The sequence below is a fragment of the Perna viridis genome, chromosome 5 (assembly GCF_037379345.1).
Source record: "Perna viridis isolate PV_CMFRI_1.1 ecotype Kerala chromosome 5, ASM3737934v1, whole genome shotgun sequence".
NCBI lineage: Eukaryota > Metazoa > Mollusca > Bivalvia > Mytilida > Mytilidae > Perna > Perna viridis.
This window is the reverse complement of record NC_142449.1, coordinates 14,107,315-14,133,987: the sequence shown is the minus strand read 5'-3', so window position 1 is coordinate 14,133,987 and position 26,673 is coordinate 14,107,315. Positions and strand designations below refer to the sequence as shown.

Here is a 26,673-nt window from a genome sequence, read left to right as displayed (position 1 = left end):
ATGAATGGGTGTCAGTTTTTCATTGCCAGAATATATGAATGGAGTGGGTAAAAATTTTCGGGGCCGCACATCAGTACCCTTTTACCTGTTAAGTTTAACCACTCCACCCCACCCCACGGTTTTAACCCCGTTAGATACAGTTTTCATTCAAATGCCATAGTTATCATTTGCAGACCATGACAATTTCAGTTTACTAAATCCAGAATTCTAAAGGTAGTGCCATTCCACCTGAGACGGCGCGACCAGCAACCAACTCGGATTTAATACATTGATTAGGGCCTCGAAGAAGAACAAATGTTTCAATGAAAGTTAATTTCAAGTTGCATACGAAAAATAAAATGTTTATTCGTCCAAACACATTTGCAATAAATAACTTTGATACAATATTGTCACATAAACAACAAAAATGAAAATATATTTTTTACAACAAAAACATATAACCAGTAAATCAACATTAAAAGATTAAAAAAATAAATAATAATTGGGGCGGTAGTGATCAAATAAATATAATATCAATATATGAATATTACAATTTCCTTAACTTATTTAAATGACGACGGCGGCTATTTTTCCCAGACATCTATTGATATAATCTATGACAGCTTAAAGTATTACGCTGAAAGACTTGACTTTTTATCAGCAACTCGGCGGGTGTTTCTAGAAAAGCAGAGGACGCTTACCCTACCGGTGCACCTGCTCCATGCTCCAAGTTTTTAGTGAAGTCCAAGTTGCTCATTTGCTTTTGTTACTTTGTATGTATGATTTTAGTTACTTTATGTTCTTTGTCGTGTATGTCTGTTTTCCATGTCTGGCCTTTGTCCCTGCATTACATTCTTTTGATTACCGCTATAACCTTGGTTCCCTTGATTACTCTTAACGAATATTGCTGTTCGAAAGGAAAAGTGTTTTGCTTTATGTAAAAAAATTTTAAAAACTACAGTTTAGCTGATGTCTTTTAAAATATTTGACTAAATGTGTTGAAGACTGGGCAGTGTATAGAGAAATATTAGACACAATATTGTCACATAAACAAAATAAATTAAAAAATAATATTAAAATCATATAAAATCAGTAAATCAAGATATTTACATAATAACTACTACCAGAACGCTACCCAGATTTGACAAACAAATATTTTCGAAAAGGCATTAGCATCAAACTGTTATTACATGTTATTAGTCCATTCGCATAATTTTGTTCATTATTCTAATTACACATATTTACTATCAACCCAATGAACCCCCGTCAAACATTTAAGGTGACTAGAGGATACATATGCTAAGGATTAGCGGACCCACCAAAAAGAAGGAACAGTGGGACCTTTGCATCCTAGTGGAGAGGTTAATTACTCCATAACAGCGGCATGTTGACCAGCTTATAGTCTTTATGACATCTGGCATTCGTTAAGTCAACAGCACACGCGACTCACGCTGGTATCTACACGTGCGCTGTGGAATTATCAAGTATCAATTTACTCAGTTTTCCATAATTAGTATCACACTTACACGTGTGCAGTACCAATCATTCGAGAGAGGAAAGAGAACAGGTAAGACATTCATTCTTGTTGCTATTGAGGATATTTTCCTTATTTTCATTACTTCGTTACATATATTTTGTATTTAAAACACTTTGAAACAAACATTTCAATTTCTACGAATACCCTTCTTGTATTGACCTTCAAGCATAACACAATAGATTCAAAATATATTTTAAGCCAGGGGTAGCAATGTTGTAGTTATTTTATCAAATGTATAACTTCAGAACGGTACTATGTAATATTAGAAGTCTCATTCCTGGGTTAGTTTTGGTCTACATAAATGCACGGCATAACTTTAACGGCATGCGGTTCAACATGATTTGCCAAATCAAATCAAATCAAATAAGCTTTATTTAAAGTCGGCCAGTTATGTAACAAAACAACATAAGCTCTTAAAGGACTTTTATAACCGACATAAAGTGAATGATAACACAGTGAGTGCATGCATACATGTAAGACAATACATAAATCGAGACATAAATAAAATATGTCGAAGACAAGTTAAGACATTTACAAGCACCTATAAGGAAATTACATGCAAAGCAAGCAATAAGCTGTTTAATAAAACTAGTAGCGTAAATTGAAGCAAGATAAGCAAGCAAAACATCAATAAAAATAAACAGAACCACACAGAGAACAATTTGGTTTAGGTGCGCTGCTTCAGTCATGGTAAGACAAATCATGTTTTACAGGCAACACAGGAGCAGTTTTTCCCTGCCAGCTCGAAATCATAGATTTAAATTGAGTAAAATTTGAGCACTGTCTAAACTCATCAGGAAGAGAGTTCCAGAGGACTGGAGCAGCGTACCTGAATGATTGTTTCCCATACCTTGTTGTTTTTACATGAGGAATCTGTAATAAGTTACTGTGTCTGAAATTATAAGTATGATTTTGTTTACAGATTAAATCGGATAATACAGGTGGTGCTTGATCACGTAAAATTTTAAAAGTTTCTAGTGCCATGGCTCTAACACGTCTTATATGTAGTGAAGGCATTTTTGCCTTTATTAAAAGATCCTCATAAGAAGAGTTATAATCATAATACACATACCGTAATGCTCTTTCTTGTATTTTTTCTATTTTCTTTGTATTGGCCATTGAAAGAAAGAGGACAAAAATTAAAATTTGACAATATAAATGTATGAAAAATAGTAAGTTTACTTAGTTTACAAAGATTTCTACCAACTCTTTTAAAAATATTCAGCTGTTGTATGACTATCAAAATTTAACATAAGATCTACAGCTAGGAGATTGTCTGTCTCTTCACATGTCACATTAATATGACCAATTCTAAAAGAAGGAGACCTTTCAACAGACTTTTTACCTACAGTAATCGCCTGAAATTTTTCAGGGTTAGCCTGCATGCAGTTAACATGAAACCAACCAATTAAAATTTTACTTTCTGTTTCTAAAACATTTACAAGAGCATCATAACTAGAAGAACAGTATGACAAAGTATTGTCATCTGCAGAATTATAAAGATTACTCTTTTCAATGAAATAAAAAATGTCATTGATAAATACATTAAATAGTAAACGCCTCAGTATTGATCCCTGGGGTACACCCTTTTCAATATCTGCGGATTGACACATGATTATGTTTATTCATAGTCTGGACAACAAATAGATCAGGTCTTTTTTATTTTGCCCAAGAGAAAATAACACATATGTTGGGGAGGATCATACAGAAAGGAAAAAAAAATAGTATAAAAAATTCAAATAAAGTATCCATACGACAGCATCTACACCCTTAAAACAGAAGGCAACAAAGAAGAAAAACACACGATAGGCTTACAATGTGGAATTAATGACATGAATTGTACTAAAGTACACAGTAAAGCATATAAAATATATACACAAATATACACAATTCAGCGGGGGTTATTTTGATTTATTTTTATTAGTTTCGTTTAAATTTTTATGAGATACATATATTTGTTTACAGATAATAATGACAGAAACAAAACCAGATAAAGAGGCTGATAAAATTATCAAGCAACTGACAGAAAAAATCAATAAGAAGCCCAGAAATGCTGAAAACTTTTACAAGAGAGCTGAAGAATACAAAAAGAAAGAGGACTTTGACAAATGTTACAAAGATGCCCGACATGCCATTGGACTGGATCCAAAACTTCTGAGCGCTGCAATTCTTGGCGGCGAAGCTGCGACCAAGCTCGGAAAGTTTCAGGAAGCTCATAATCTTTTCTCACTTGGTCTCAAGATAGACCCTAAAGATGGGAACCTGATCAAAGGTCTAAAGAGACTACAGAGGGCGATCGTAGATTCTTATGACGCAGAAGACACAACAGACCAAGGATACAATGCCTTAGACTTTTGTACCCAAAGCCCGTATCCTGGGGATGATGAAATGTTGAATTTGGAAAAAGAAATTCTTTATAAGAGACATGAAATCAAGGAGATACCACGAACTAAGAGTCCAGACCTTACTACGGACCAAAGAAAAAGGGCAGCACAAGCTGCAATGGCCGGTCATAAATGCATGATGGCAGGGAAATTCAGCGAGGCACTAGAAAGCTTTAACCACGCTGTAGAAATAGAAACGGACAACGTTATTCTGAGACGTCTTAGGGCAGAAGTGCATTTCATAAACCAAGATCCAATTAGTGCCATGAAAGATTTGATGCATATACAGAAAGGAGATAGAACTGCTGACGCTTGGAAATTAGGAGGTATTCTTAAAATTTGTTATTTCATGGGATGTCTCGTTTTTATTCCGATCTGCAAAAAAACTTCTCAAATAGCTAGCATGTATCACATACTTTTGTAAAATAGAAAGACTATATTGTAATGCAATATTTTCAAGAAGCAGACAGACAATTTACAATAACTCTCATCAGATGAAGGGTTGATGTTATATTACACTGTACCCTAATCATAAAAATTAAAGATGTCACAGGAAATATTTTGAAATACTTTTTGATTCTTGTGAAATCATTTCAGGCAAAGTGTTAATGGAATTCAAGTTACCAGTAATGGCAGAATTCTGGTTGAGAAAAGCGTCCATGTTAGCAAATACTAAAGACGAAGAAGCGGAAATTTTGTTCCAGAAAATAAGAGCACATCGTCTGTTTGATCCTATAACAAAGGACATGCCTGTTACAGTCGATTTCGCCATGTATGGTAGGGCTATATTTGCAATTAAAGACATTAAAGCTGGAGAACGAATCTTTGCAGACGCGCCGATTGTAATGGCGCCTTATAAAACAGACGACAAGAAAAAGGCACCAATGGGCTGCAATTACTGTGGAACATCTCTGATGACGCCTCGTGATTATTTCCAAGAAAAAATGGATGAAATGGATTCCACTGCGAAAGAAGTTGTTCAAAATAATTGGCCGACTATTAACTCAGTCGTTTGTCAAGAGTGTAAGCTTTTTACTTATTGTAGTACGATATGCAAGAACACAGCATGGGACCGACATCACGAACTGTTATGTCCAGCAAGATCAGAAGCTACTAAAACGTTGTATGAAATCGACCAGAACAACGGTTGGGGAACGGACCATGATGGGACTTGGAAGGAGCTATGGCAAGGTCATTACTCCATCTATATCTTAGCAAAGATATGGGCAACCATTGCTGCTGATGTGAAGCTGTGGATGGAACAAGACGAGATGAACGAACCCGAGATGATACACTGGGCAAAAGCAAAGGCACCATTTCGAAAGTAAGTACATGCACGAACTTACTGGTCGTGGGTTGTCTTTTATTGTTTTCTTGTAATATTTAGTAAAGACGGGGAAGAGTAGGTAAAAGAAACCCCAAATATGAAGTTAAAATATAAGTTCCATGAAAAAAAGGGATGAACACACTCTTACATTATTTCTTTTTTTGTCGTTGTTGTTGTCATTAATCTTTAATTAAACTTTTTTTCTGTTGATGCAATTGAGATTTACTTGGAATTAAAGAATTTTTTAGTCACAAACTTTTTTACTCAATTTTAGATTCATAGCCTATGGCGCCGGTTCTGCAGCTAAGCAGATGCCATACATTCTGAAGCTATTTAACCAAATATTTGAAGACTGTGGAGATGGTGTGAAGATCAAGATTACTGAAGAGGAACTCAACGGGCGGTTCTATCAGGCAGCGTGTAATCTACAGGTTTATTCCGATCCAGTTACACCGTACCACAAGTTTTACGATAATCTGTCGAACTTTAATCCTGAGGATCCAAAGGCTTTGTCAATTTTGAAATACATACATGACAATATTCCTAGTGCTTCTTTCAGCGGTATGTTCCCTCTCCATGCCTGCTTGAATCACTCATGTTTGAACAACGTAGAGGTCACAGACGGGGATGTGGAAGGCGTCCCCGGGGTCGCTGTTAGGGCGAAACGTGACATCAAACAAGGTGAGGAACTGACGACGACTTACATTGATACAACTATGCCGAGAAGACTACGAAGAGCTTGGATGTATAAATCCTTCAACTTCTGGTGTCAGTGTCCTAGGTGTGAGTTCGAGGGCGATGACGCCAACACTTGTACGAACTGTAAGAAAAAGGCCGGCGACCAACCTTTTAAAGGATGCGGTAAATGTCAGAGAGCATGGTATTGTTCTGTTGAGTGCCAAAGGGTAAACTGGAAGAACGGGCACAAAGATGTGTGTGGTGCAACCCACTCTAAAGCAGACTACAGCTAATGACAGAATTGTGATCATGGTTGATCAAACACATTGAACTTACAGATGATTCCCATTTATCTGTTTTCAATTCATTTTCATAAACATTTCTATTTTCCTTCTTTCATATTTATTTGTGGTGTATCTAAGTAATATATTTAAATAGTGAGATTATTGTTATGGTTTAAGTTCTTTTTTTTTCATTTGGTTTTTGTCCAAAATCATGATCAATGATAAGACAAAATTAAATTACATTGTTTTCGTACAAAAATCCCGATATGAAAAAGATCAGTGAAGAGTAATACATATGTAACAAAAATTGTCAAACTGATAAAATCACGTGAAGTATGTTTAACAAATGTTAATATCAGGGCAAAAACCGGAAAGTAACAAATGTCAATATCAGGGCAAAAACTGGAACAAATGTCAATATCAGGGCAAAAAACCGGAAAGTTGGAAAACCGCTACCCTTGCTACAAAATATATGAAAAAGTTTATTAATTGCATGTATCCCTCTGATAGCAAATCTACTAATTATTTTGGGAGAGAGCAATTATAAGTGGCGTTATCAGGGAGGTTAATAACATAGAACTTCTGAGTCATATATATAATAAAGAAGGACTTGGAGCAAGCCTAGGAAACCACAGAAATGCTCCTGACTTGGTACAGGCATTTGAAAACGAAAGGTGGGTTAAACCAGGTTTAATAGTGCGCTAATTACGGTTCATTATTTTCGGTATATTTCAACATAAATGGGCAGCATCGCATTGCTACCAGTCAAAATCGGTAAAACCAGTATTCAAATACATGTAGAAGACATGAACAATAATTAAGTGAAAATAAAGAAAATAGAAAGCTAAATACAATAAACATGATTTAAATCCTTACCATGAGTGGTGAACTTTGTTTGGAAGGTGCGTCAAGTTCAAGATGAAATAATAATAATATGCTTATACTAGTAAAAACTACAAACAATAATTTGTAGACATGAAAATCCATCACCTATAATCTGTTTGTCAGAAACAAATACTTTTCAATTTGATATGGCTATCGGAAATAAAATTATTTTTTAGGCAGCGTATGAGACGTATCCTCTTTAAGTGATTTTCTTACAAACCTGGTCCAAAGCCTGATTCTAAAGCAACGGTGAAGTCAGAATAGTCGCAACTAGCTCTGACATACCTTCCCACCAGAGAAATATAAACACAATATACAGGGCTAACTGGTATATTACTGCACAAGAAATGGTAATTTATAACTTTCAATTAAAAATCATCTCGTTTGTCACATATTTAATTCGCTGTTATTGTTAGCGACTTCTTGCACTCGTAATTTCAGTACTTTACATTCGCATATGATTTGTATAATTATATATTACTACTCTGCATTCAGCTGATGACCGATGCCGTGTTTACATAGCTTCATTGTTCAAGTTTCATACGAGATCAAAATGTACCTCTTAAATATCATACACGTTTGTTCTACGTGTGTTTCTTGCTTGTATGAGAGTGGGAAGTTTATATTAAAAGATAAAATTATCAGTTTTTCTTTGAATCCCAGTTGCTCATTTACTTTTGTTACTTTGTACGTATGATTTTAGTTACTTTATGTTCTTTGTTGTGTTTGTCTGTTTCCGTGTCGGGTCTTTGTCCCTGGATTACATGCTTTTCATTTTCGCTAGAAATTTGGTTCCCTTGATTACTTTTTGATAAGACCAATACTGCTACTACGCTCTCCAAAGAAGAGATTTTGGATAACCATAAATCTGTGCTATCCCCTTTTGGTCTCTCTACCAAGGACGATAATTGTGATTTACCGTCTATGTACTGGGTTCTTAAACTCCACAAGAACCCATACAAACAACGATACATAGCTGAATCTGCAAAATGTACCACCAAACCTCTTTCAAAACCTGTAACTTCTATGCTCACAGCTGTCAAAGAGGTCTCCAGTCTTACCACAGCACTTGTTACTCCCGTAGTGGTATTAATTCAATGTGGATCCTGGAAAATTCGAAAGATCTTTTTGCGAAGTTCAAGATTATTATCTGAATATAATAGCATTAAAACCTGTGATTTTTCAATACTGTATACTTCTTCTCCCCATACTCAGTTAAAATCCCAACTCAAAAACTTTATACATCGTTGTTTCTCAAAAAAGATGGTACACCTAGATACAAATATATAGTCCTGGTAGAGATTCCTCATTCTTTGTAAAAAAACAGATCATTCCAAATCATCTTCCAAATATACAGAAGATGTTTTCAAAATGCTGGAATTTTTTATCAACATATTTTTCCCGTGCGGTGAACGCGTTTTTTTTTTTTCAACAAACGGTCGGCATTTCAATGGGAATAAATTGTGCTCCTCTACTTGCTGACCTATTCCTTCACTCTTACGAGGCTGACTTTATAGCTGACCTGATCCAAAAGAAAGAACATCATTTAGCTAGATCATTTAGTCTCAGTTTCCGCTATATAAATGACATATTATCGTTAAACAATCCTCGTTTCGGGGATTTCATACATCGCATCTACCCCGAAGAACTTGAGATAAAGAATACTACAGACTCTGTGAAGTCAGCCTCATATCTTGACCTACACTTAGAGATCGATGATAAAGGAAAACTATTGACCAAACTTTACGACAAACGTGCAGACTTTTCATTCAGAATTGTCAACTTTCCTTTCATCTGTGGCAACATCCCTATCTGCATCCCTTCAGCACCAGCGTATGGAGCTTTCATATCACAAATCATACTTTATGCCAGAGCTTGCCGTAACTACGCAGAATTTTTGTATCGCGCTAGACTTCTTACAATTAGGCTTCTTGCATCGCAAATTTGACAGTTCTAACATCGTCGGGAATTCTTCAGACCCTTAAGTTTACGTTATCTTCCCAGTATCAATTTGATCCGATGGAGCAGTGTAGCGAATTGAGTCGTCACATTCTGAGACGTTGTAGACACATTCGATAAGCGACTTTGAAGACTTCAGTCTTCGATTTTTGTACTGAAATGACTACTGTCGTCAAATTCGTGCAGTTACGGTCTAAAAATGACAAGAAGGAAGCTGTGTCAGTAGTCTCTTAAATTTCTAGTTCTGGTGGTTAAACGAAAGCTATTTTTCAAATTTAGGATTATTATGGACATTGAGATTTTCACAAAGATGACTTTGATCGAACATATTGTAAAATTTTAAGTTAAAACATAGGTCGCGGAACTTAATTTCGAGGTAAATGAGCAAAAATATCGGCAAGTTCTTACAATATTTTATATACATTCTGTAGGGAATCTTCACTGTTTCCTTTGTCATAAAAAAAATGGTAGATAAAATTTCTTTAAAATTTGTTTAAAGAATATTTCATATTTCTAAAATGAAATTTGGGGTCACCGCACTTTTTTCTTATAATATTTAAAAAAAAAATAAAATTCACATTACATTTCTATGGAACATGTTCCTGATTGAAAGAGGGTTTATACAACTAATGTTTGTAATTTTATATAAATCAGTAATTTTGAATAATTTAAAGAAAACATTTGTTTTTCATCGTGACTAACTATTTGCTCACCGAAAATAATTCTTCTGTATGATTTTGCAATATGACGGAAAAAAATACTCCGTGAAATAGGTTTATGGATGATTACTTTTAGACGGGTTTTCAATTCATCGTGCGACAAGGTTGTATATAACGTTGAAAAGTCAAAAGTTTTATTAAAGTAAACTTCAACGAAGGAGCGAGATTTATAATCTAGAGTTTTTTTAGAATCCACACAATTAATACCACTACGCGAGTAAACAGTTTCACAGTATTTTTGTTGTTCTTCCTTCACTGCGGACAAATACAGACAGATCCTTTGTTGAACAAGTAGATGATCTTGCTGTGTAATTTGTTTGTATGGATTTTCATTTAGTTTTAGAATCCAATACAAATAAGGCGTCCTCAGACTTTTTGCTCGAGGGAATATTCATTGAGGCCATAAAGGGCTTGTGATTAGTTAGGATTTAATCCTTGTTAAACGTACTGCATTTCTATATACGACTACCAGAAGTATCTTTTATTCCTAGCTCTTTTACAAAGCATTAGTAATAATGTGCTTTACACACAAAAAAATGTTGTTAGAAGCTATATCTACTGAGACAACAACATACTTCTCATGAAAAAAAGAGAGACATTTTACAGCTTCTACGTCTCTGTGTACTGATTTAGGTCGACCATTCCTACAGTGTTTGAGGTTGTAAATGTGACGTTGTACTAAAGACCTAATTGCGTTTATCCAATCTGACAGTGCGTCAAGTTCTGGTTCCTGTTTATTCTCTCTTTATCCACCCTCTTGCATAATCTTCAACTGTGTCCATTATGATTTTAAAATCATAGTACCAGTTCAATTGTTGCGGTCCTCTGAACTTCGGGCCGTGAGATATCACTTTTCGAAGATTCTCATTTTGAATAATGTTTAAATCAACAATGATGACAGAGCAAGATGGGTTGAAAAGAAAAAAAATGGAAAGGTCACAAGTCAGAGGGTTCTCGCTGTACTCTTTTACACTAAGATCATCCAACGTTTGTTTATAGTTGAACATTTTACAGGTAGTGTTGGTGTTGGGGACAAAAGGGACAGATTGAGTTTTGACGTATGGCGGTATTTCTTTCATAGCTTCTTTTCGGTTGCGAATGTTTCTAATGTTAATCGCATCAATACCTTTATTTGCAAATGGAATGTGCAGAAAATTTCATTATAATTTGAGGGTATCAAGGGGTTTTATGTAAATAAATAATAAATAAATATTAATTTATATTAAATATATTTTTTTCTTAAAATAGACGAAGATAATTTTAATTTGAAATACATATTTATTCCTTATTATATTATTATTATCTTGTTTTGGATATTTTGATCTGTAGCAAGCAATATTATCAAAACAAATCATACATTTAAAAGGAAACTATTTAATATATATTTTTTAAATATCCAGTATTTATAATGCTTTAGGAATCAAATACTATATAAATAAACAATGATTTTGATTTAAGTATAAATTCAAGAATGCAAACTATTTAATAAAATCATAATTTAAATATAATATATTAAGTGTACTCTTGTAATGAGTTGTGTCCCTTCAAACTAATTGCTTAATAATATGTTTCTTTCAACAAAAATGACAACTGTTGAATGAAGCATATTGCTCTAGCAGCCCAAGTCGTATGATTAACTGAGTATAGGATGCTGACAAAACACTTCTCACAAGTGATGTATAAACATTGTTAGCTACGTAATAGTATTTGCATTGCTTTAATATACATGTATAATTTCATATTTATTTAATGAAAATAAAGCATTTAAATATAAATATTTTACATTAAAAGAATATCACGTGTAAAAAATTAAAGTGCAAATATGTTGCCATATTTCCATAAAAATATATTAATACAAAACATCAGCTATCGTATACAGAAACATGATTGATTAGTTGTTGGTATTTAACTACTCATACAACGTAAGAGCTTGGATTGGGATGGCACCAAGTCAGAAAATAGCTTGCCAGACAACCTCTAGCACTGCTGGAGTAGGTGTCTAACTCCCGCGCAGCAACATTTCAGCTATATCAAGGCGATGAACATGAAATGGATGATAAAATGGGCATGAAATGATGATGAAATGAAAAATGGGATGGGACACAAGCATTATAGGGACGACGAATCTTGATTGCCACCAGAAAAAGTGATTGGAAGAAGGGTTGGGCAATTTAGCCTATAGTGGCGGGGCGCAAAGGTTCCTACTCCTAATGAATACCACAGCAGGGTTCCTTGATTGGCGTGTGCGAGGAACGTTGCACCTTTCCCAGCACGTTGCATCACTATGCTTTGCGGTCAGGTTTTTCTTATTATATGACCTGACGACCCCAGGTAGAATGTAAAATGGCAAGATAGGGTTACCCCATTCAACCACCTGGCGCACACAACCCAGTTGCTCTTTGAGCAGAACGCTCTAGCCCCCGGCCAGGGTTCTGAGCACTATTTAGTCGCCTTATACGACAAGCCTAGCGCTGTTGTGGGCCTATTGTTTTGATACCCTGATCCGCACGGGGCATTTCAGAAACAACAAACAAAAATGTTAATCAAGATAATCATAAGTCATAAAACATCAGCTAACAAATACTGATGCAACAAAAACTAAGACAAACAGAATACACACTAACATCACAACCTTACAGCAACTAATATTTTTTGTTCTTTTAATGAATAGAACCTCAAAACTATCAAAACATTTTCTAACTAACCAGCATGTATATCTCTTATCAAAACATTCCCAATTGTTCAACATTTGTTTACATTTTTTTACCTGTAATTTTCGTATGTTGGACAATCGGGAAGACACCGAAAAAAGTATTTATGCCTCCTGTGTCAAGTGCCACACTACGAAGGTATTTTAGAATATTAACAGGCAGTGAAAAGATAATTGTACGGCGGAATTTTATGCAATACAAGAAACTGTTGAAATTTCGAAAGAAGGTCGTCAAAGATTTTTTTATAATAATAATTGCTCTGATGGTTTTCGAGCATTAGGTTGTTGTCGTTTTCGATCATGTCGACGTTTTGTCCTTAGGTTGGATGTTAAAAGACCCATAATGTTAACTTCATTGCATTGAGGGCTTGACAGATTTCCAACACTTTTGATGTTATCATTTCAGCCGTAAGGCATTGCAGGGCTTAGTTTTCGGATTCACATATTGATTGTGTGACATGAATAAACACATGCGCTAAAGCTTTCTTCCATGGACAAAATAGGATAGAGACAAGTACTATCTTTATTCAAAGTGCTAAGGCACTGAGTCAAGGAAGACCTTAAAGTATACAAAACTATTCATGTAACCAAATTGTGAGCTAAATAAACCGATCAAAACTATTGCTTTTGGTATTCCTGTCTGTACACGTACGTTTATGTCCTCAAATTTCCTAACACTTTACACTTAAATCAGAATATGAATTCCACTGAGAATCAATTACTAGGTAAGAATGGATCCGCACCTTGAAATTTCGGTTTGGAGATGGCTACATCTTTCTTCCATGGACAAAACAGGATAAAGACAAGTACTGTCTTTAAAAATAGATAGCCGACGCATTTTCTTGCATTGTTCATTCCAAATCCGATTTAGATTTTGGTGAACTGTGTGATCACTGTGCTGTGTTTCGTATTTCATTTATTTAATTGGTCCAACAAGTAAGCTATTTCCAATTATTCAAAATACAAAAGATTACTCATAATTCAAATAATCCGGACATCATACCTCTGATGGAGCCTTGAATTTCACGGTTGCTATCACTTTTTCCAATGAAATGCAAGGTTGTAAGTTCCATGGGTTACGTTGCCATGGTTAAGCATAGTGGGTGTCACGCGATGTCAAAGTAAACTCAATAAAAACATTGTCGGAAAAATAAATGAGACAGCACAAGTCAGCAAAATACAACTCGATAGATAAACACGAACACCTTTATTCTACAGTTAGTTGGAGGAGAGACATACAAGATCGTCTATTACCTCTCCCATATACATAAAAACTTTGATATGCTTCAACATACAATATATCGTTAGTCTCAAAATGTTCGAAAAAGGTTAAACTTGCCCCGCTAAATTCCATAAACCCTTCCCCAATAATTGTATCATTTTTGTGAACTCTAAAAGCAAAATTTCCATTTTTATCATTGATCTGCATGTATGTCGATACTAGGTAAATTCCTGGCTTCTCGATTTTGAAAGTTCCGGTTCTTCTTAGAAACAACTCAGCTTGCTTGCTTACCCCGCGAATGGTTTCGGCAAATCCGAAAAAAATTTTCTCACCAGTTGAATATCTCTGTTCATTTGCACAAGTCGTCACCAATGCTATATAAAACAATGTAGAAAAATCATTATGTTTTAAATTAAGACCTTCTAGGTTCATATAATTACTTCTTAATCGAAGGATAGACTTGAGCGACCTCTCATCCTGAGATTTTTTCATCACAACAAAAAGATTTAAAAAAAAATCTGTCCAACTTCTAAGTATTGAATCTATTTTATTTCCGATTTACTTTTTCTCTGACTTTCTGAATAAACATAGATTTAAACATAGTACATACCTCTCTTGGACATGTTGTGGACCTCGTTTTCAAGTCGATCAGAAACTTGTTCAAGTTCTTGTTGCATTACGGTTTGTGACCCGTTGCTGTTAATAAGATTTCCAGCAGCGTTAACCTCTTGACTGCTTTTTAGCTGTTCCAGTCTGGCAAATTTCAGTTCTAAGTTTCTTACATAGTCTACCAAGTGAGAATTATTTCCTAACAACTCATTAAACTTCAAATACAAAGAATCGTATTTAGTCACTAAATTCACATTTTGTTTAAGTAGTAAGTTTATAGAAGTATTGTATCCCTGAGTACTGTGATATATATCCGTCACCCCTCGTTCGGTTGTCAGAAGCTCTTGTTCCATCTTGACCAATTTCTGTTCTACTTTAACCCTTGCCTCACGTTCGCTGACTATCAAGTTCAACAACGCTGTGTATTGATGGTCTGAGAATACAGAGTGCTGAGTAGTAGGGGTATGGGTAGTTCTGCCATCCAACAGAAATGCTTGCGGAGCACGAATAACCGACAAAACTAACAACAGTCCGAATTGTATCATTTCGTGGCTTGGATGATATTAAACGAATTTCGCAATGAAACTTTTATTGACACAGAAGCGTTATCATATGTGTAAAAACCACTACAAAACATGTCTTGGTAAACAAGGATTAGAATTAGTCATTATGGTAGACAGGGATCATGGAAGATAATGTTTTCACAACATACAATTATATCAGGAATGGTGTATTAACTCCCTATAAATATTCATGACTACACACACCTAAATGCAATATGACTGAACAACGTCAAAAAAATAAAATTGCATCACTACAAATCCAAACAAGTAAAGAATTTATATATTCTATGCACCAACGAATGAGTCAAATTGTTGCCAAAGTATAATCTAGGATTCGTCTGTTGTAGAAGTAAAGTTTATACCCCACTTGTACATTCTATTCACATAGAGAGCGAGAAGCTTTCCTTTTCTTAAATAAATGATCTATAGATATTTACTGTACCAATGCATGATTGAGTTAAACTATGATAATTTTAGAAAATGTCCCATCATAATGGAGGAAAATCGAATTTAAGAAAATTCACCTCAGCTTTATTTAAAGCTTTTATAACTGAAACAATATAGTTCTAAAATGTCAAGTATATTTTTGAAAAAGGAATACACTTATTTTACTTGTAAGGTGTGAATGTACAATGTCAACAGACGTGAAATGGAAAAGAACATGAATGTATATTCATTGCATAGTCTTCCTTAATTTGACTTAAAATCTTGTTTCAGCTGAGACTGCTTGCTAAAATTTGTGATTTTTTTTTAAATTCTGAATCAAGTCCATAAATATATCTACACCAGGGTAGGAGACAATCACTGATTGATTGGGAGTTAAGTAGAGCATTGAATTCACCTGGAAGTTGAAAGCAAGCTAAAATCAGTGGCATAAAATATTTGACAATTAGTGATTTCGAAGACAGTGGCTTCTGATTTTTCTTTTCAGTCATTACTACGATCATAAAACAACACTTGTGGTACTACTAAACAGAAAATTACAAATAAGCTATTATTTAAACTGTTTGGACATTCCAAATTCAATTTGGAATTTTAGGCTATTTTAGGCTATTTTTTGGGGGTGTGTGGAATAAGGATACTTGTTTTGCATATATCTCAAAAACCTTCAATGATATAACAGTTGAAAACTTAGAACTAAGGATACCAACCAAAGCTGCACTCTTTGAAATTGAAAATTCTTGATTTGGAAAAAAAATGACACTGGTCATATTCATTTATGTAACCCAGGTAAGGAAATTTCAATATATTTGACTATATACCCAGTTATCACATAACTATTAAAACATTATTTGTAAGTTGCTATCTATGAAATCTTGTGATTTTTTTTTAATATCAGAAATTGGGTACTTTCATACACTTTGAACTTACTAAGTGGTTTTGAATATTATTCAATGTTTGGAAAACCCTAAAGACATACAGCAATATACCATAATTACATCTATAAATAGGTCTAATTATTTATGATTTCCACCATCAAAATCTAATTTGATGAAAAATGAAATAAATTGGATTTCTGTATATATGCATGTGGTTGGATAGAAAATAAGACAAAGGTCTTTGTCAATTAGGCAAGATCAGCTGGGCTAAAGCATATCTTATTCATGCCGTTAGTTTTTTGTATTTTTTTTTAAATATCAAGTACAATAACTCAGAAACAAAAATATATAAATAATTTGACAAAAAGGAGGCACTCATGACATCAACATTTTCAGTTATCCTACAAAGTGTGGACAGACAGACAGAGGAATACAGAGTGAACTGATATAAATAACACTCTTACGGTTTTAATGGTTTTTAATATTTTCATTCAGTAATGTCAAGAGACAAGACACTTCTTCATCACTACAAACTTGGAGAGTTTCTCCTTGAGTTGTGTATCAGTTTTCAAACTATCTCAGTCTTCCTATTATAACAGTTCAGACTGAACACATAATCTGGTAGCTGCCATTACATAACATTCATGGTATACCCATCAACATAACAATTATAACAAGGAAGGAAATTCCTATCCAGTGCAAGCAGGAAGTAAATTACACTCTTTAAAAATGTAATGTCAATCTGTCGATATCCATCAGATCATCTGTCAACTGAAAATAAAAATAAACTCAGTATTATAATATTCACACATTCTATCAATCTTAGACATGATTTTATTCACTTGACAAAAGAAAAATGGAAAGCTGTAATTAGAAGTGTTGAATACAGTTGTAACAGTAAACCTGACTGAAATTTTTTTTAAATAGGGGAAAAAAATTATATCTGAAATATGTACCTTTGTATTTTTTCAAAACGTGTACATGTATATCAAACAAATATTACTACAATCTGGATGAGTGTGATATGTCCTGACTTGCACCCTCAAAAAAGTAGTTCAAAAGTTTCCTTACCAAGTAATTTAAGATTTGATTTTGTACATTTACCAAAGGAGATGGGCCATTAGAGAAGGATTTCAAATGGATCACATGTATTTCAAACTATGTGTTTTACATTAACGCATGTTAAAGAGTGTCTAATATCTAAAATACAGCAAATTCAAATTACTGACAATCAATAATAGTACATTTATATACCTGTTCTAGTGATGTACCTATACGTTTGGCTATCTCTGTTTTCTCCATCATACTAAGGTGTAGATATTTCCATAATAAATCACCATCTAAAATATTTTTCTGTGGGTTACGTAACTCTGGTCTGATACTCTGTAATGCCCTATAATACAGTAATAATATCATATAAATCAGTCATATTTTACCTAATATACCCATACTCCACTGCTTCCTTTACTGTATTTGTTTTCATGCCTACTGGCTACTTATTTCACAAATTATAGCATTGTTTAAATTCAGCGGCCTTGATTTTAATGAAGGCAACCAAAAAGGCGGAAATTGCTAAAACTCTAAGTAAACATACAGTAAAAAAGAAACTTAACTGTAAAATCCAGATTCCAAAATGCAAAAGAAAATCATGTGTGGTTCAGGCTAAGTTGTTTTCACAATTAACATCATGATGTTTTTATATGACAATAAAATCTAGAAGTATTCTTTGTAATTTTTTTTGGGAATCTGTCATTATTGTACATGTAGTTAACAGTTAAATGTAATTTCCCAACTGTTTCCTACATGGAATGATATGGTCAACTACTGGTTTACATATTTTAGATGTCACATCAATTAAATATTGATATTTCAGAGTAGATTGCAATTTAAAATTCAACCATAACTGAGATATCAGACACTTTTTATTGCACACTGAACAGACAGCAATGATTATTGCAATTAAACCAAGTTGCAAAAATTGCATTCATAAAGTACAATTTCTAAATACAAACATGTATAAAATTCTCAAAATTATATCACATGAAGTGAATTGCACATCATATTTGCACATCAAACAGTTAGATACAATGAAAAGTCATACAATGATATTTCAATCTTTCATCCAGTGGTAGAAACCATACCTGTAAGTTTTAGGGTTAAGTCCAGCTATATGCTGTATTTGTGTAATAAGAGCATTCTGTAACATGAGAAGACGTCGGTAAACTTTCTCAGAGATAGGTAACATGAAACCCAAAGATCCATCCAATGTAGCTGGAAAAAAGAATCATGTGTAAAAAGACAGCTACGTAAAACCACATGGTATGCTCTTTTATGTTTTATATTATGTCAAAAATAGTTGCATGGTATTATGCAAAACTCCATTTAAATTGACAGCTATATATCTGTCTGTGGTTTGAAGTTGATACTTTGAGAACTGATTAAAGGATTTTCTTTAACCTTTACACAAATGTTAAATAACATAAAACAGAATAGTATTGATTTTCAGCCCAATCCTATTTATAGTTCTTTTGACACCTCCCCTTTTTATGGTGTTGAGTTTTCATTCGTGTATTTTTATTGCCACACAACACCGCAAGGTATCATATCCATTAAATGCCCTTTTTCCTGTGTAACAGAATTACACAATTGTGACTTAACTCAGAGTGTTACACAGCAGAATACATGTTGGACAACACACAACTCTGCTTCCTTGGTATGTTAATGAAAAGCTTTTTTTTTTGTTTAAGTACCTATCCATATTAAAATTTATGCACTGCCATTGGCAGATGTAATTCATGGTGCACAAAACCCCAATTCCAGGAGAGGGGTGTTATATACAAGTGTTGTTGTTCATACAAGGGCAAATAGAGGTGAATAAACCTCAGGCAAAACTATAGTTAAAAGATCATATCATTTTATAAAAAAAATTCTTATGTATGTGTCAAAAGTTACTTTACAGTGAAAAAGCCAAGATACCATTTAAAAATAACAAATATAAAGTCTTCATATCGTATATCATACCAAAATATGTAATGTGTTTCCTTTCAGCATTATGTGCTCGCTTGTCAACTGATGGGTCACTACGACACATCACTCTAAACATACTGTTGATATGTGAGCCAACATTGAAATCAGCTTTACGGATCAATCGTTGTCCTCCAACACTTTCTCTTGCTGTTATAAAAAATAATTCAAAAATTTTCAAGTTTTTATACATTCTCTTTAATCAAGCAGATCTCCGCTATGTATTCTGATTCAAAATATTTTTTTACATGAAAAGTTTGAGTTAAAAAGTATAATGGCAAATTTAACACTTTAAATGGCATTTAAACATAGATAAGCTCCTGATGGGTAGTCAATCTGAGGAACAGAATATTGAGTCTGTTAAACCTAAGCCAGACAGAATGAGTAATAAAAGTCCCAAAATTAAATACTTAATGATGTAAGAACACAAACCTTCTGGTTGGTATGCATATAGTATAATGTTCTTCATTCTGTCTGATGCTAAAATTAAAAAAAAAATATATTGCAAATACAATTTAACACTTGTACAAGTTCATTATTTCTAATTTTATTTTTTAATCAAACTATGTCTAAACATTTTGAAAAAAAAAAACATTTTTATAGAGCAATACATTTAAGATATTTTGACAAATTGTCAGTTTGAAAGAAACTATACAGTATTAGTCTTTCTAAAAATCAGTCAGGGGGTGATTCATGTATGTTAAAACACACTAAATTTACTTTTATTTCTTATTCAGAATCTGATACAGATCACACAACAAGTCTTGGTTTTTCATTTGGATGTTGTGCTTTTGAGTTAGAAATTATATAGATTGTACATGGAATTTGCACTTTGCAAGAGTTATCTTCCTTGATTTGGTTGATTTTAGTGGGAGATATATGTATGATTTTCTAAGAAGTGCAGATATTAATGCAGAAAAGATTTTTGTTACATGAAAGTATAACATATGTAGACTAAAAATGCATCGTTTGTTTGGTGGGTTTTTCTTGACCATGAATCACTTCACTGTTGGCAGTCTTTATAAAGATCAGGAAGGAGATTATTTTGACAAAAACCTACAAAATCAACTTTTATTTCTAATTCAAAATCAGTTACTGGCCCAATAAACAGTGTTCATTTTTTATTCGGTTGTTGCACTTCTGATAACTGGCATTTTGCAAGAATGACTGCTCTGAGTTTGGTTGACTTAACTGAGATATAAATGTACGGTATTCTCCAAAATACAACAACAGCTAATTAAAAATGTGGTGTTTGGTGGGGTTTTGTGCACGATGAATCAACTCTACCAATGGCAGTGCATAAATTTAATATGGATAGGTACTTAAACAAAAAAAAATCTTTTCATTAACATACCAAGGAAGCAGAGTTGTGTGTTGTCCAACATATATTCTGCTGTGTAACACTCTAAAGGCTTTACATCCTGAAAAATAAATTATGGTCATTTCACACAGACAGCAGTCATATATTTGCACCAAAAAGCTGCTTAAATTTTACATTGTTATACAGCATATATATAATGTTATCTTTAAGCTTGGTCAGTAAGTTCGATTTTATTTCGAAGAGTAATGTAATGGGAAATCAAAGGAACGAAGATTCAAGTGGTAATAAACAAGAACATAATACAAAGGACTTCAATAGTGTGTCTTTGTTTTCAATCAACTGTAACTTGTTAGAACTATTGTAATTATTAAGTTAAACTTAAATTAAGTCCACTATATAGCCAGATAGACTTACCCTACTAACAAGGGACAGAACTCTGAGTTCTTCCTGATACCTGTATAGTGCTATACTTTTGATTATGTCCCCTGCCAGGATCAGGTTTTTGACTGTAGATAATGTATTAATGTATGTAAATGTATCAATAAAAGCTACGCCCACTAGGTCCTTGTCTTTCAACTGCCAAATGTAAAGCTGTAAATATATAAAATATTAGGTAAATATGGAGCAGTAACAATTCCAAGAGTACAAGGCTTGTACTACAAGCCCAACAGAAACAGATCTGATGCTTCCTGTTGCAATTCATGACCAAATATCTGATAATTCATCTTCTGACAAATATCCACAAAATGATTTTGAATACCATTGAGAGAATGGAAACAAAAATATTCTATCATGTCAAACATTGAACACTGAATAAAAAAGGAGGGAGAATTAGTATAAACATAAAAAACGGATATGATGAAACACAACAAACTCCTTTTTTATCAAGTTACCTTCTGTCCAATAGCCGTAAGTAAAAATCCTTGGATTTGAGCTAGTGCAGTAACTGGTCCCTTCTGTTCTTTATCATACAGAACCTTTAATGATTAAATATTACAACTATAAAGTTAAATATTTAAAAGATTCAACTTATTTAGAAGTGGGGATGAAAATCCTAGCAAATATATGCTAATGAAGAAAAATCAAGGGAAAGGTAATTTTTAAACAATTTTTTTTTCGGATAAACTCACACATTGCATATGCAAATTAACATATTTATAACTCTCTGATTAGGAAATCAGACTTAGTGCATTAAGAGGTCTGCACCTTGTTTTAAAAAATGACAAAAAATTACCTTAATTTTATGTTTAGTGAGAGGCATTCCAGGTTCTGGAACTACTTCTATTACATCCAAGATGATAATCTAAAATATATCAAAAACATATAACACTAATCATCTAGAAATCTCAATATCAATTAAATCATGAAACTTTAATGTCAAAATAAGTCAAATGATAGCTTCGATTTTCTATAAAATCTAGACCCAAATTGTTACTGACTACCCATATCAATCAGATCCTTAACTTGGAGATATTTTCATATCCACCAGATATGTTTTCTATAACAAGATATTACTATGGATACCTACCCTGCCTCTAGAGATATTTTCCTCCCCTAATGATACATTAGTGCCCATAACAAGGAATGATTTAAAACCATGAACATTTTCTTCTGTTTTCAGCAGGACATTCTTCATAGTAGTACACACTTCCCATTCTTGTAACATCACACTAAAATAAAGCAATATATCAAGTTGAAATCATATAAATATAAATTTAGTGGTTGTCAATTTGAATAATCCTGAAATAAAAACTAGCTGAAGTTAACCAGATGTTCACAGATACCTACAATTCCTATTTTTCTTTGAAGTGGAAAAGGGGCATAACTCATGGAAAATAAATGTAAATCAAAAGGTAATCAGATAGTATTAAAGTTTAATCAAGAGATTTGGTAGAACGACTCTTTCTTCACTATCCCTTAATAAGGCCTTGGCAACGTATAGCTTAAATCATACTTAACTCTGAGAGTATTCTAAACTTAAATGGACTTGGAATTTTATAATGTCATATATTCTCAGACTTAAGTAGTACTATAAAAGGTTTATGAGAGTGACAGATAAATGGTATAACGGGTTGTTCTTGAGAAACAGTATATACCCAATGGCCAGTTGGGTGAGTTATTACGATCAATGTTTCCCTAATAACATTTGGGGAAAGTGTTTAAGGAAGCATATTGAGGAACAAAATCTTTTCCATGATAAAAAGTTACGTGAACTTAATACAGTTTCATCCTGTTGAGTCAAATCAATCATGGAAAAAATTAATTGCTTCCACACTGGATTATAGATGTAGAAATGCAGGAAATAATGGTAAAAAGGTTACAATTTACCTTGTGTTTGGTACAACTTCCCATGACGTAGGACTATATAATTGTAATATGTAGGTATTCAACTGTGGATAAATAAATCTCTCATCTAAAACAACATAAAGAATGGCAGTTAATTCATAATGATTGCTTGTTAGGTGATTTTTTTTCATTGAAAAATAAACCAATTTTGTAAAAAAGAAGTTAAAAATATTTTACTTCTTTATTTCCTTTAACAAATCAAACTTAACTCTGGGCAATCAGAAAAATATACTTTTATACAAGGTTCTTTTTTGAGACTTTAAATAAAGGAGTATAACACACATGTGCACCTTCTACCATCCAACAGGCTCCAATCCATTGTTCTAAGGCCAGTTCCATAAATGCACATTTTAATCTAATCTGACAAATACTTATGTAAGCTAGTTTCTGTGTGAATCTGTTCTTACCCTTTTCTAATACATCCCAATCTCTTTCTTCTGATGTTGTTTTAGGTAGCTTGTTACAGTTTTCTGGAGTACTTGTTACCACAGCATATGTCTATAGGAGGATACAATAATATATTTTAACATTCTAAACTCAGTGTTATATATACTGAATATTACATGTCAAAATCTGTAATCACATGCTGTATATATTTTACCCATACTTAAAGTATAGTCTGAAGGGGTGCAATATAAGGTATGCGATATAGGTCAACAGGTGTGATATAGGGTGAACTAAACTACTTGACCATTATAGAAGGTATTATACCAATGGCCAATATAATGCCAAAGTCTATGGCCATTTAATCTATATGCCAACCATGTCATGTTAAATAAATGTAAGTTACACGTATGTTACATTAAGTATGTTAATTGGTGTTTCTTATATGACATGTTTCAAAGCTCTTTAGACCACAGCCATGGTAAAAAAGTGATAAACCCATGACCAACATTATGTGCAACACATAGGCTACGTCTATTTAAAAAGATGAAGAAACTTGTCCTATTAGAATCGAAATAAATCACGGACACTCCATTAATGCGACATAAATGGCCAGCTCGTGGTAAAACAATGATAAAATGGAGTTTCCGTGCTTTATTTCTTAAATAACAATTTTTTGAGGTTTTCATGGACCATTAAAATTGTATAAAACAATGCTCCAAATGTTTTTTCTTCTAAAAAAAAAGTCAAATATAAAATGCATACATTTTTAAAAGAACACATACCTATAAATTAATATTTGTATTCCTTAAACTGTTAAAATATATAACTAAAACATTTTCCCATCAAACTTAGTTTTTTTTACTATTTGTCAGCATAACATACAGCCATACCTTTTTTAGATTATCAACAGTACAGTGAAACTCATACCTTGCTATCTGGATGATAAGCTACAAAATGAGGTGTACATCTGAGGGGGATCTTCCTAACAGCCCAAGGGGCATCATAGGTCAGGTGGGTTGGTAATACTGCTATTCTTAATTCACCCTGTCAATATATAGTAACATAGCAGAATCTAAAACTAATGTCATGCGAAACTAAGCTTGCTTTCCGTTAACCCCTATGAACCAACTTTCTCTAATTCTAAGTTCATCTGGTCAATTGACTGAGACAAACCACTGGGTACATACCAATAATGAGACATGAATCAGTGGATCAAGTGGAATGATCCATATAATGGAAAGCACCCTATGTGCTCACAAAATAAAATTAATTTGTTCCCTAGAGTGGCAACTCCATTAATTTTTTTAATGCAATAATGTATGAAATTCCAGATTGAAAGCATCAAAGTTTATGTGTACACAAAACAGTTCAACAAACGATAAGTTTGATATAATCAATCAATAAATCAATTCTTAATACATGTACACCAAGAACTCTGTAACTATTTAAGTTTCTGAAGATACCAAATAAAGACTTTAAATCTACAAAAACATGTTGATTGAATGATAGATGGATGGGGATACATAATTCAGAAACCTAAAGCAAGAAAGGCAAAAAATGAAGTAAAACTTTGATCTAAAGAAATGAGAATTTTGAATGAGTACAACACAGTATTAACTAAGAAATCTTTTAGAATTGACAACCATATAAAACCATATTTGACAAGTTTTAATACCATCAGATTTGTTCATAAATTATGTAAAACTCACCTGTTTGTTGAAGTAAAGGAAACCTTTAGGACAGTTGACATTATGGAATGGAGAGAAACATGTAATAGCACCATCAATGAGCATGGGATGAATTCTAAGGCTTCCTCGGGTTGTCATGAAGATCCAGTGAGGGTAGGCACCACATACAAACACCTGTAATTGATACACACAATTTTATACATGATTTCATAGACATTTGATATCACTGTAACAATGTACCACATTAAGTTGACCAGTTGTCATGCTAGAGACATCCCCACTCATACAGGAAGTTTATATCAGACAGCATCCAAAATTGCTTACAGTGTATGCCTCTCATATATCAAGCAACACACCTAATTAGGAACCATTCCATCCATTATGAGAAGAGATTTTTGTGACAAAAATTTTCTCTATCATTCCATATAGTGAAAAATGGCGAAGTCTCACAATACAGGAAGTAGATATCAAACAGCAAGCCAAATCACTTACAACATATGCACAATCTATATAAAGCCACACACCAAATTTGAAATCAATCAATCCATCGGGAGCAGAGATAATTATTATAAAATTCAGACAGACAGAATGATGGATGGATAGACAAGGTGCTTCCAATATACCACCCTTTTGTTGTGAGGGAATAAAACATGATTAAGGTTTATTTTAGAAAGAGCCACTCAATTGTGCAAAACTGTGAAGAGATTTATCAAGCATGGTAAAATGTCCCCCTGCAAATAACCCATCCTATCATTACTTCTCTACAACTTACTGGATTGTATCTCACTCTGTAAGGTATCATTAATGTTTTTTTTGCTCTATTTGGTGGTAAACATGTTTTTGCTGTGGTATTTAATTTATTGCAGCTTATGTTCTCAAACATGATATATAAGCATTCCCCTGTCAAAGTTGATTGTGTTTACAAACCAAGACCATAACAAACAGTTTAAACATTTATAACTTTAAGCAATCTCACCCCACTGTATCCAGCTACGTCTTCAAAGTATCTAAGTCTGGCAACTCTCTGTTGTCTAATGGTCTCATCAGGTAAACCCTCATCTTCAATTCGTTTCTTCCGAGATTTTCTCTCCTTCATAATTAGATTATGCTGAATTTTCTTGAACCTTAGTTTAATGTGGTTGTCTATGGATGCTTGGTAGTATGGGAAGGCTTCATATATGTAGAAATCATCTTCTACTCTGGCCTATAAATAATATGAATAATTCTACTGATGAACAAATGAAGCTGTGTACTGGTAGCTTAAACAAGAAATAATCTAAAAAATTAAGGTATTTGTATAGAAATTAGGAAAGTCGTGTGCTTTGATTCTGTTTTTCATAATGTTAACCTTCACTAAATGAGGTTCATACATTTCCCAAAGATTGATAGATAGTGACATTAAAATTTGCCCAAGAAATGAGAGAAAAAAACTGATAACAATCTAAAAAGACGAATACTTTGTGATTGCCGTAGATGATGTGTTTTTGTGTGTACAGAAGTGATTTTGTATTGATTTGTATCTGTATTGGAATTATACTGATGTAATTGGATTCCCAAGTTTTAGTATATCATCATTTTTACTTATCTGGGTTTGTAATATTTTGATTATGAGAAGAACTACATCCCAGAAACTCATAACACCACACCAAACATTTGTACATCAATTTTATCATGTTAAACTCTCAATACCTTTTTTTAAAAATTCATTCTTAAACTCCCGTAGTAATGAGGA

At 33.3% G+C, this 26,673-nt stretch overlaps 3 protein-coding genes across 5 annotated transcripts in view; 1 reads left to right on the top strand and 2 right to left on the bottom strand.

The window, feature by feature from the left end:
• Positions 1 to 1,421: 1,421 nt before the first annotated feature.
• Positions 1,422 to 6,365, top strand: LOC148616146 (uncharacterized). 3 transcript variants are annotated; one of them, XM_088582866.1, is made up of 5 exons: positions 1,498 to 1,546; positions 2,230 to 2,398; positions 3,482 to 4,226; positions 4,498 to 5,224; positions 5,502 to 6,365. In XM_088582866.1, exons 3-5 carry the CDS (start codon positions 3,488 to 3,490, stop codon positions 6,196 to 6,198), a joined length of 2,163 nt encoding a protein of 720 aa, XP_088438992.1. In that variant the 5' UTR covers positions 1,498 to 1,546; positions 2,230 to 2,398; positions 3,482 to 3,487; the 3' UTR covers positions 6,199 to 6,365. The 3 variants fall into 3 exon arrangements, with proteins under 3 accessions (XP_088438990.1, XP_088438992.1, XP_088438991.1); XM_088582865.1 differs by having other exon boundaries at positions 1,519 to 1,546; positions 2,230 to 2,420; XM_088582864.1 differs by lacking the exon at positions 2,230 to 2,398 and having other exon boundaries at positions 1,422 to 1,546.
• A 5,922-nt stretch (positions 6,366 to 12,287) lies between these two features.
• LOC148616145 (uncharacterized) lies at positions 12,288 to 14,954 on the bottom strand. Its single transcript, XM_088582863.1, has 2 exons — positions 14,295 to 14,954; positions 12,288 to 14,058 (listed from the first exon to the last, which is right to left on the bottom strand). Exons 1-2 carry the CDS (start codon positions 14,836 to 14,838, stop codon positions 13,670 to 13,672), a joined length of 933 nt encoding a protein of 310 aa, XP_088438989.1. The 5' UTR covers positions 14,839 to 14,954; the 3' UTR covers positions 12,288 to 13,669.
• A 1,681-nt stretch (positions 14,955 to 16,635) lies between these two features.
• The window catches only part of LOC148616144 (cleavage and polyadenylation specificity factor subunit 1-like), a 28,001-nt gene continuing 17,963 nt past the window's right edge, over positions 16,636 to 26,673 (bottom strand). Inside the window, exons 24-38 of the mRNA XM_088582862.1 lie at positions 25,918 to 26,145; positions 24,963 to 25,115; positions 24,181 to 24,297; positions 23,274 to 23,364; positions 22,849 to 22,933; positions 22,049 to 22,190; positions 21,755 to 21,823; positions 21,414 to 21,497; positions 20,935 to 21,111; positions 20,554 to 20,620; positions 19,632 to 19,679; positions 19,197 to 19,349; positions 18,317 to 18,446; positions 17,430 to 17,568; positions 16,636 to 16,946 (exon numbers count right to left, since the gene is read on the bottom strand). Of these exons, the coding sequence (XP_088438988.1) occupies positions 16,899 to 16,946; positions 17,430 to 17,568; positions 18,317 to 18,446; positions 19,197 to 19,349; positions 19,632 to 19,679; positions 20,554 to 20,620; positions 20,935 to 21,111; positions 21,414 to 21,497; positions 21,755 to 21,823; positions 22,049 to 22,190; positions 22,849 to 22,933; positions 23,274 to 23,364; positions 24,181 to 24,297; positions 24,963 to 25,115; positions 25,918 to 26,145 (1,731 nt within the window). The 3' untranslated portion in view covers positions 16,636 to 16,898. The remainder of the gene's footprint in view (positions 16,947 to 17,429; positions 17,569 to 18,316; positions 18,447 to 19,196; positions 19,350 to 19,631; positions 19,680 to 20,553; positions 20,621 to 20,934; positions 21,112 to 21,413; positions 21,498 to 21,754; positions 21,824 to 22,048; positions 22,191 to 22,848; positions 22,934 to 23,273; positions 23,365 to 24,180; positions 24,298 to 24,962; positions 25,116 to 25,917; positions 26,146 to 26,673) is intronic.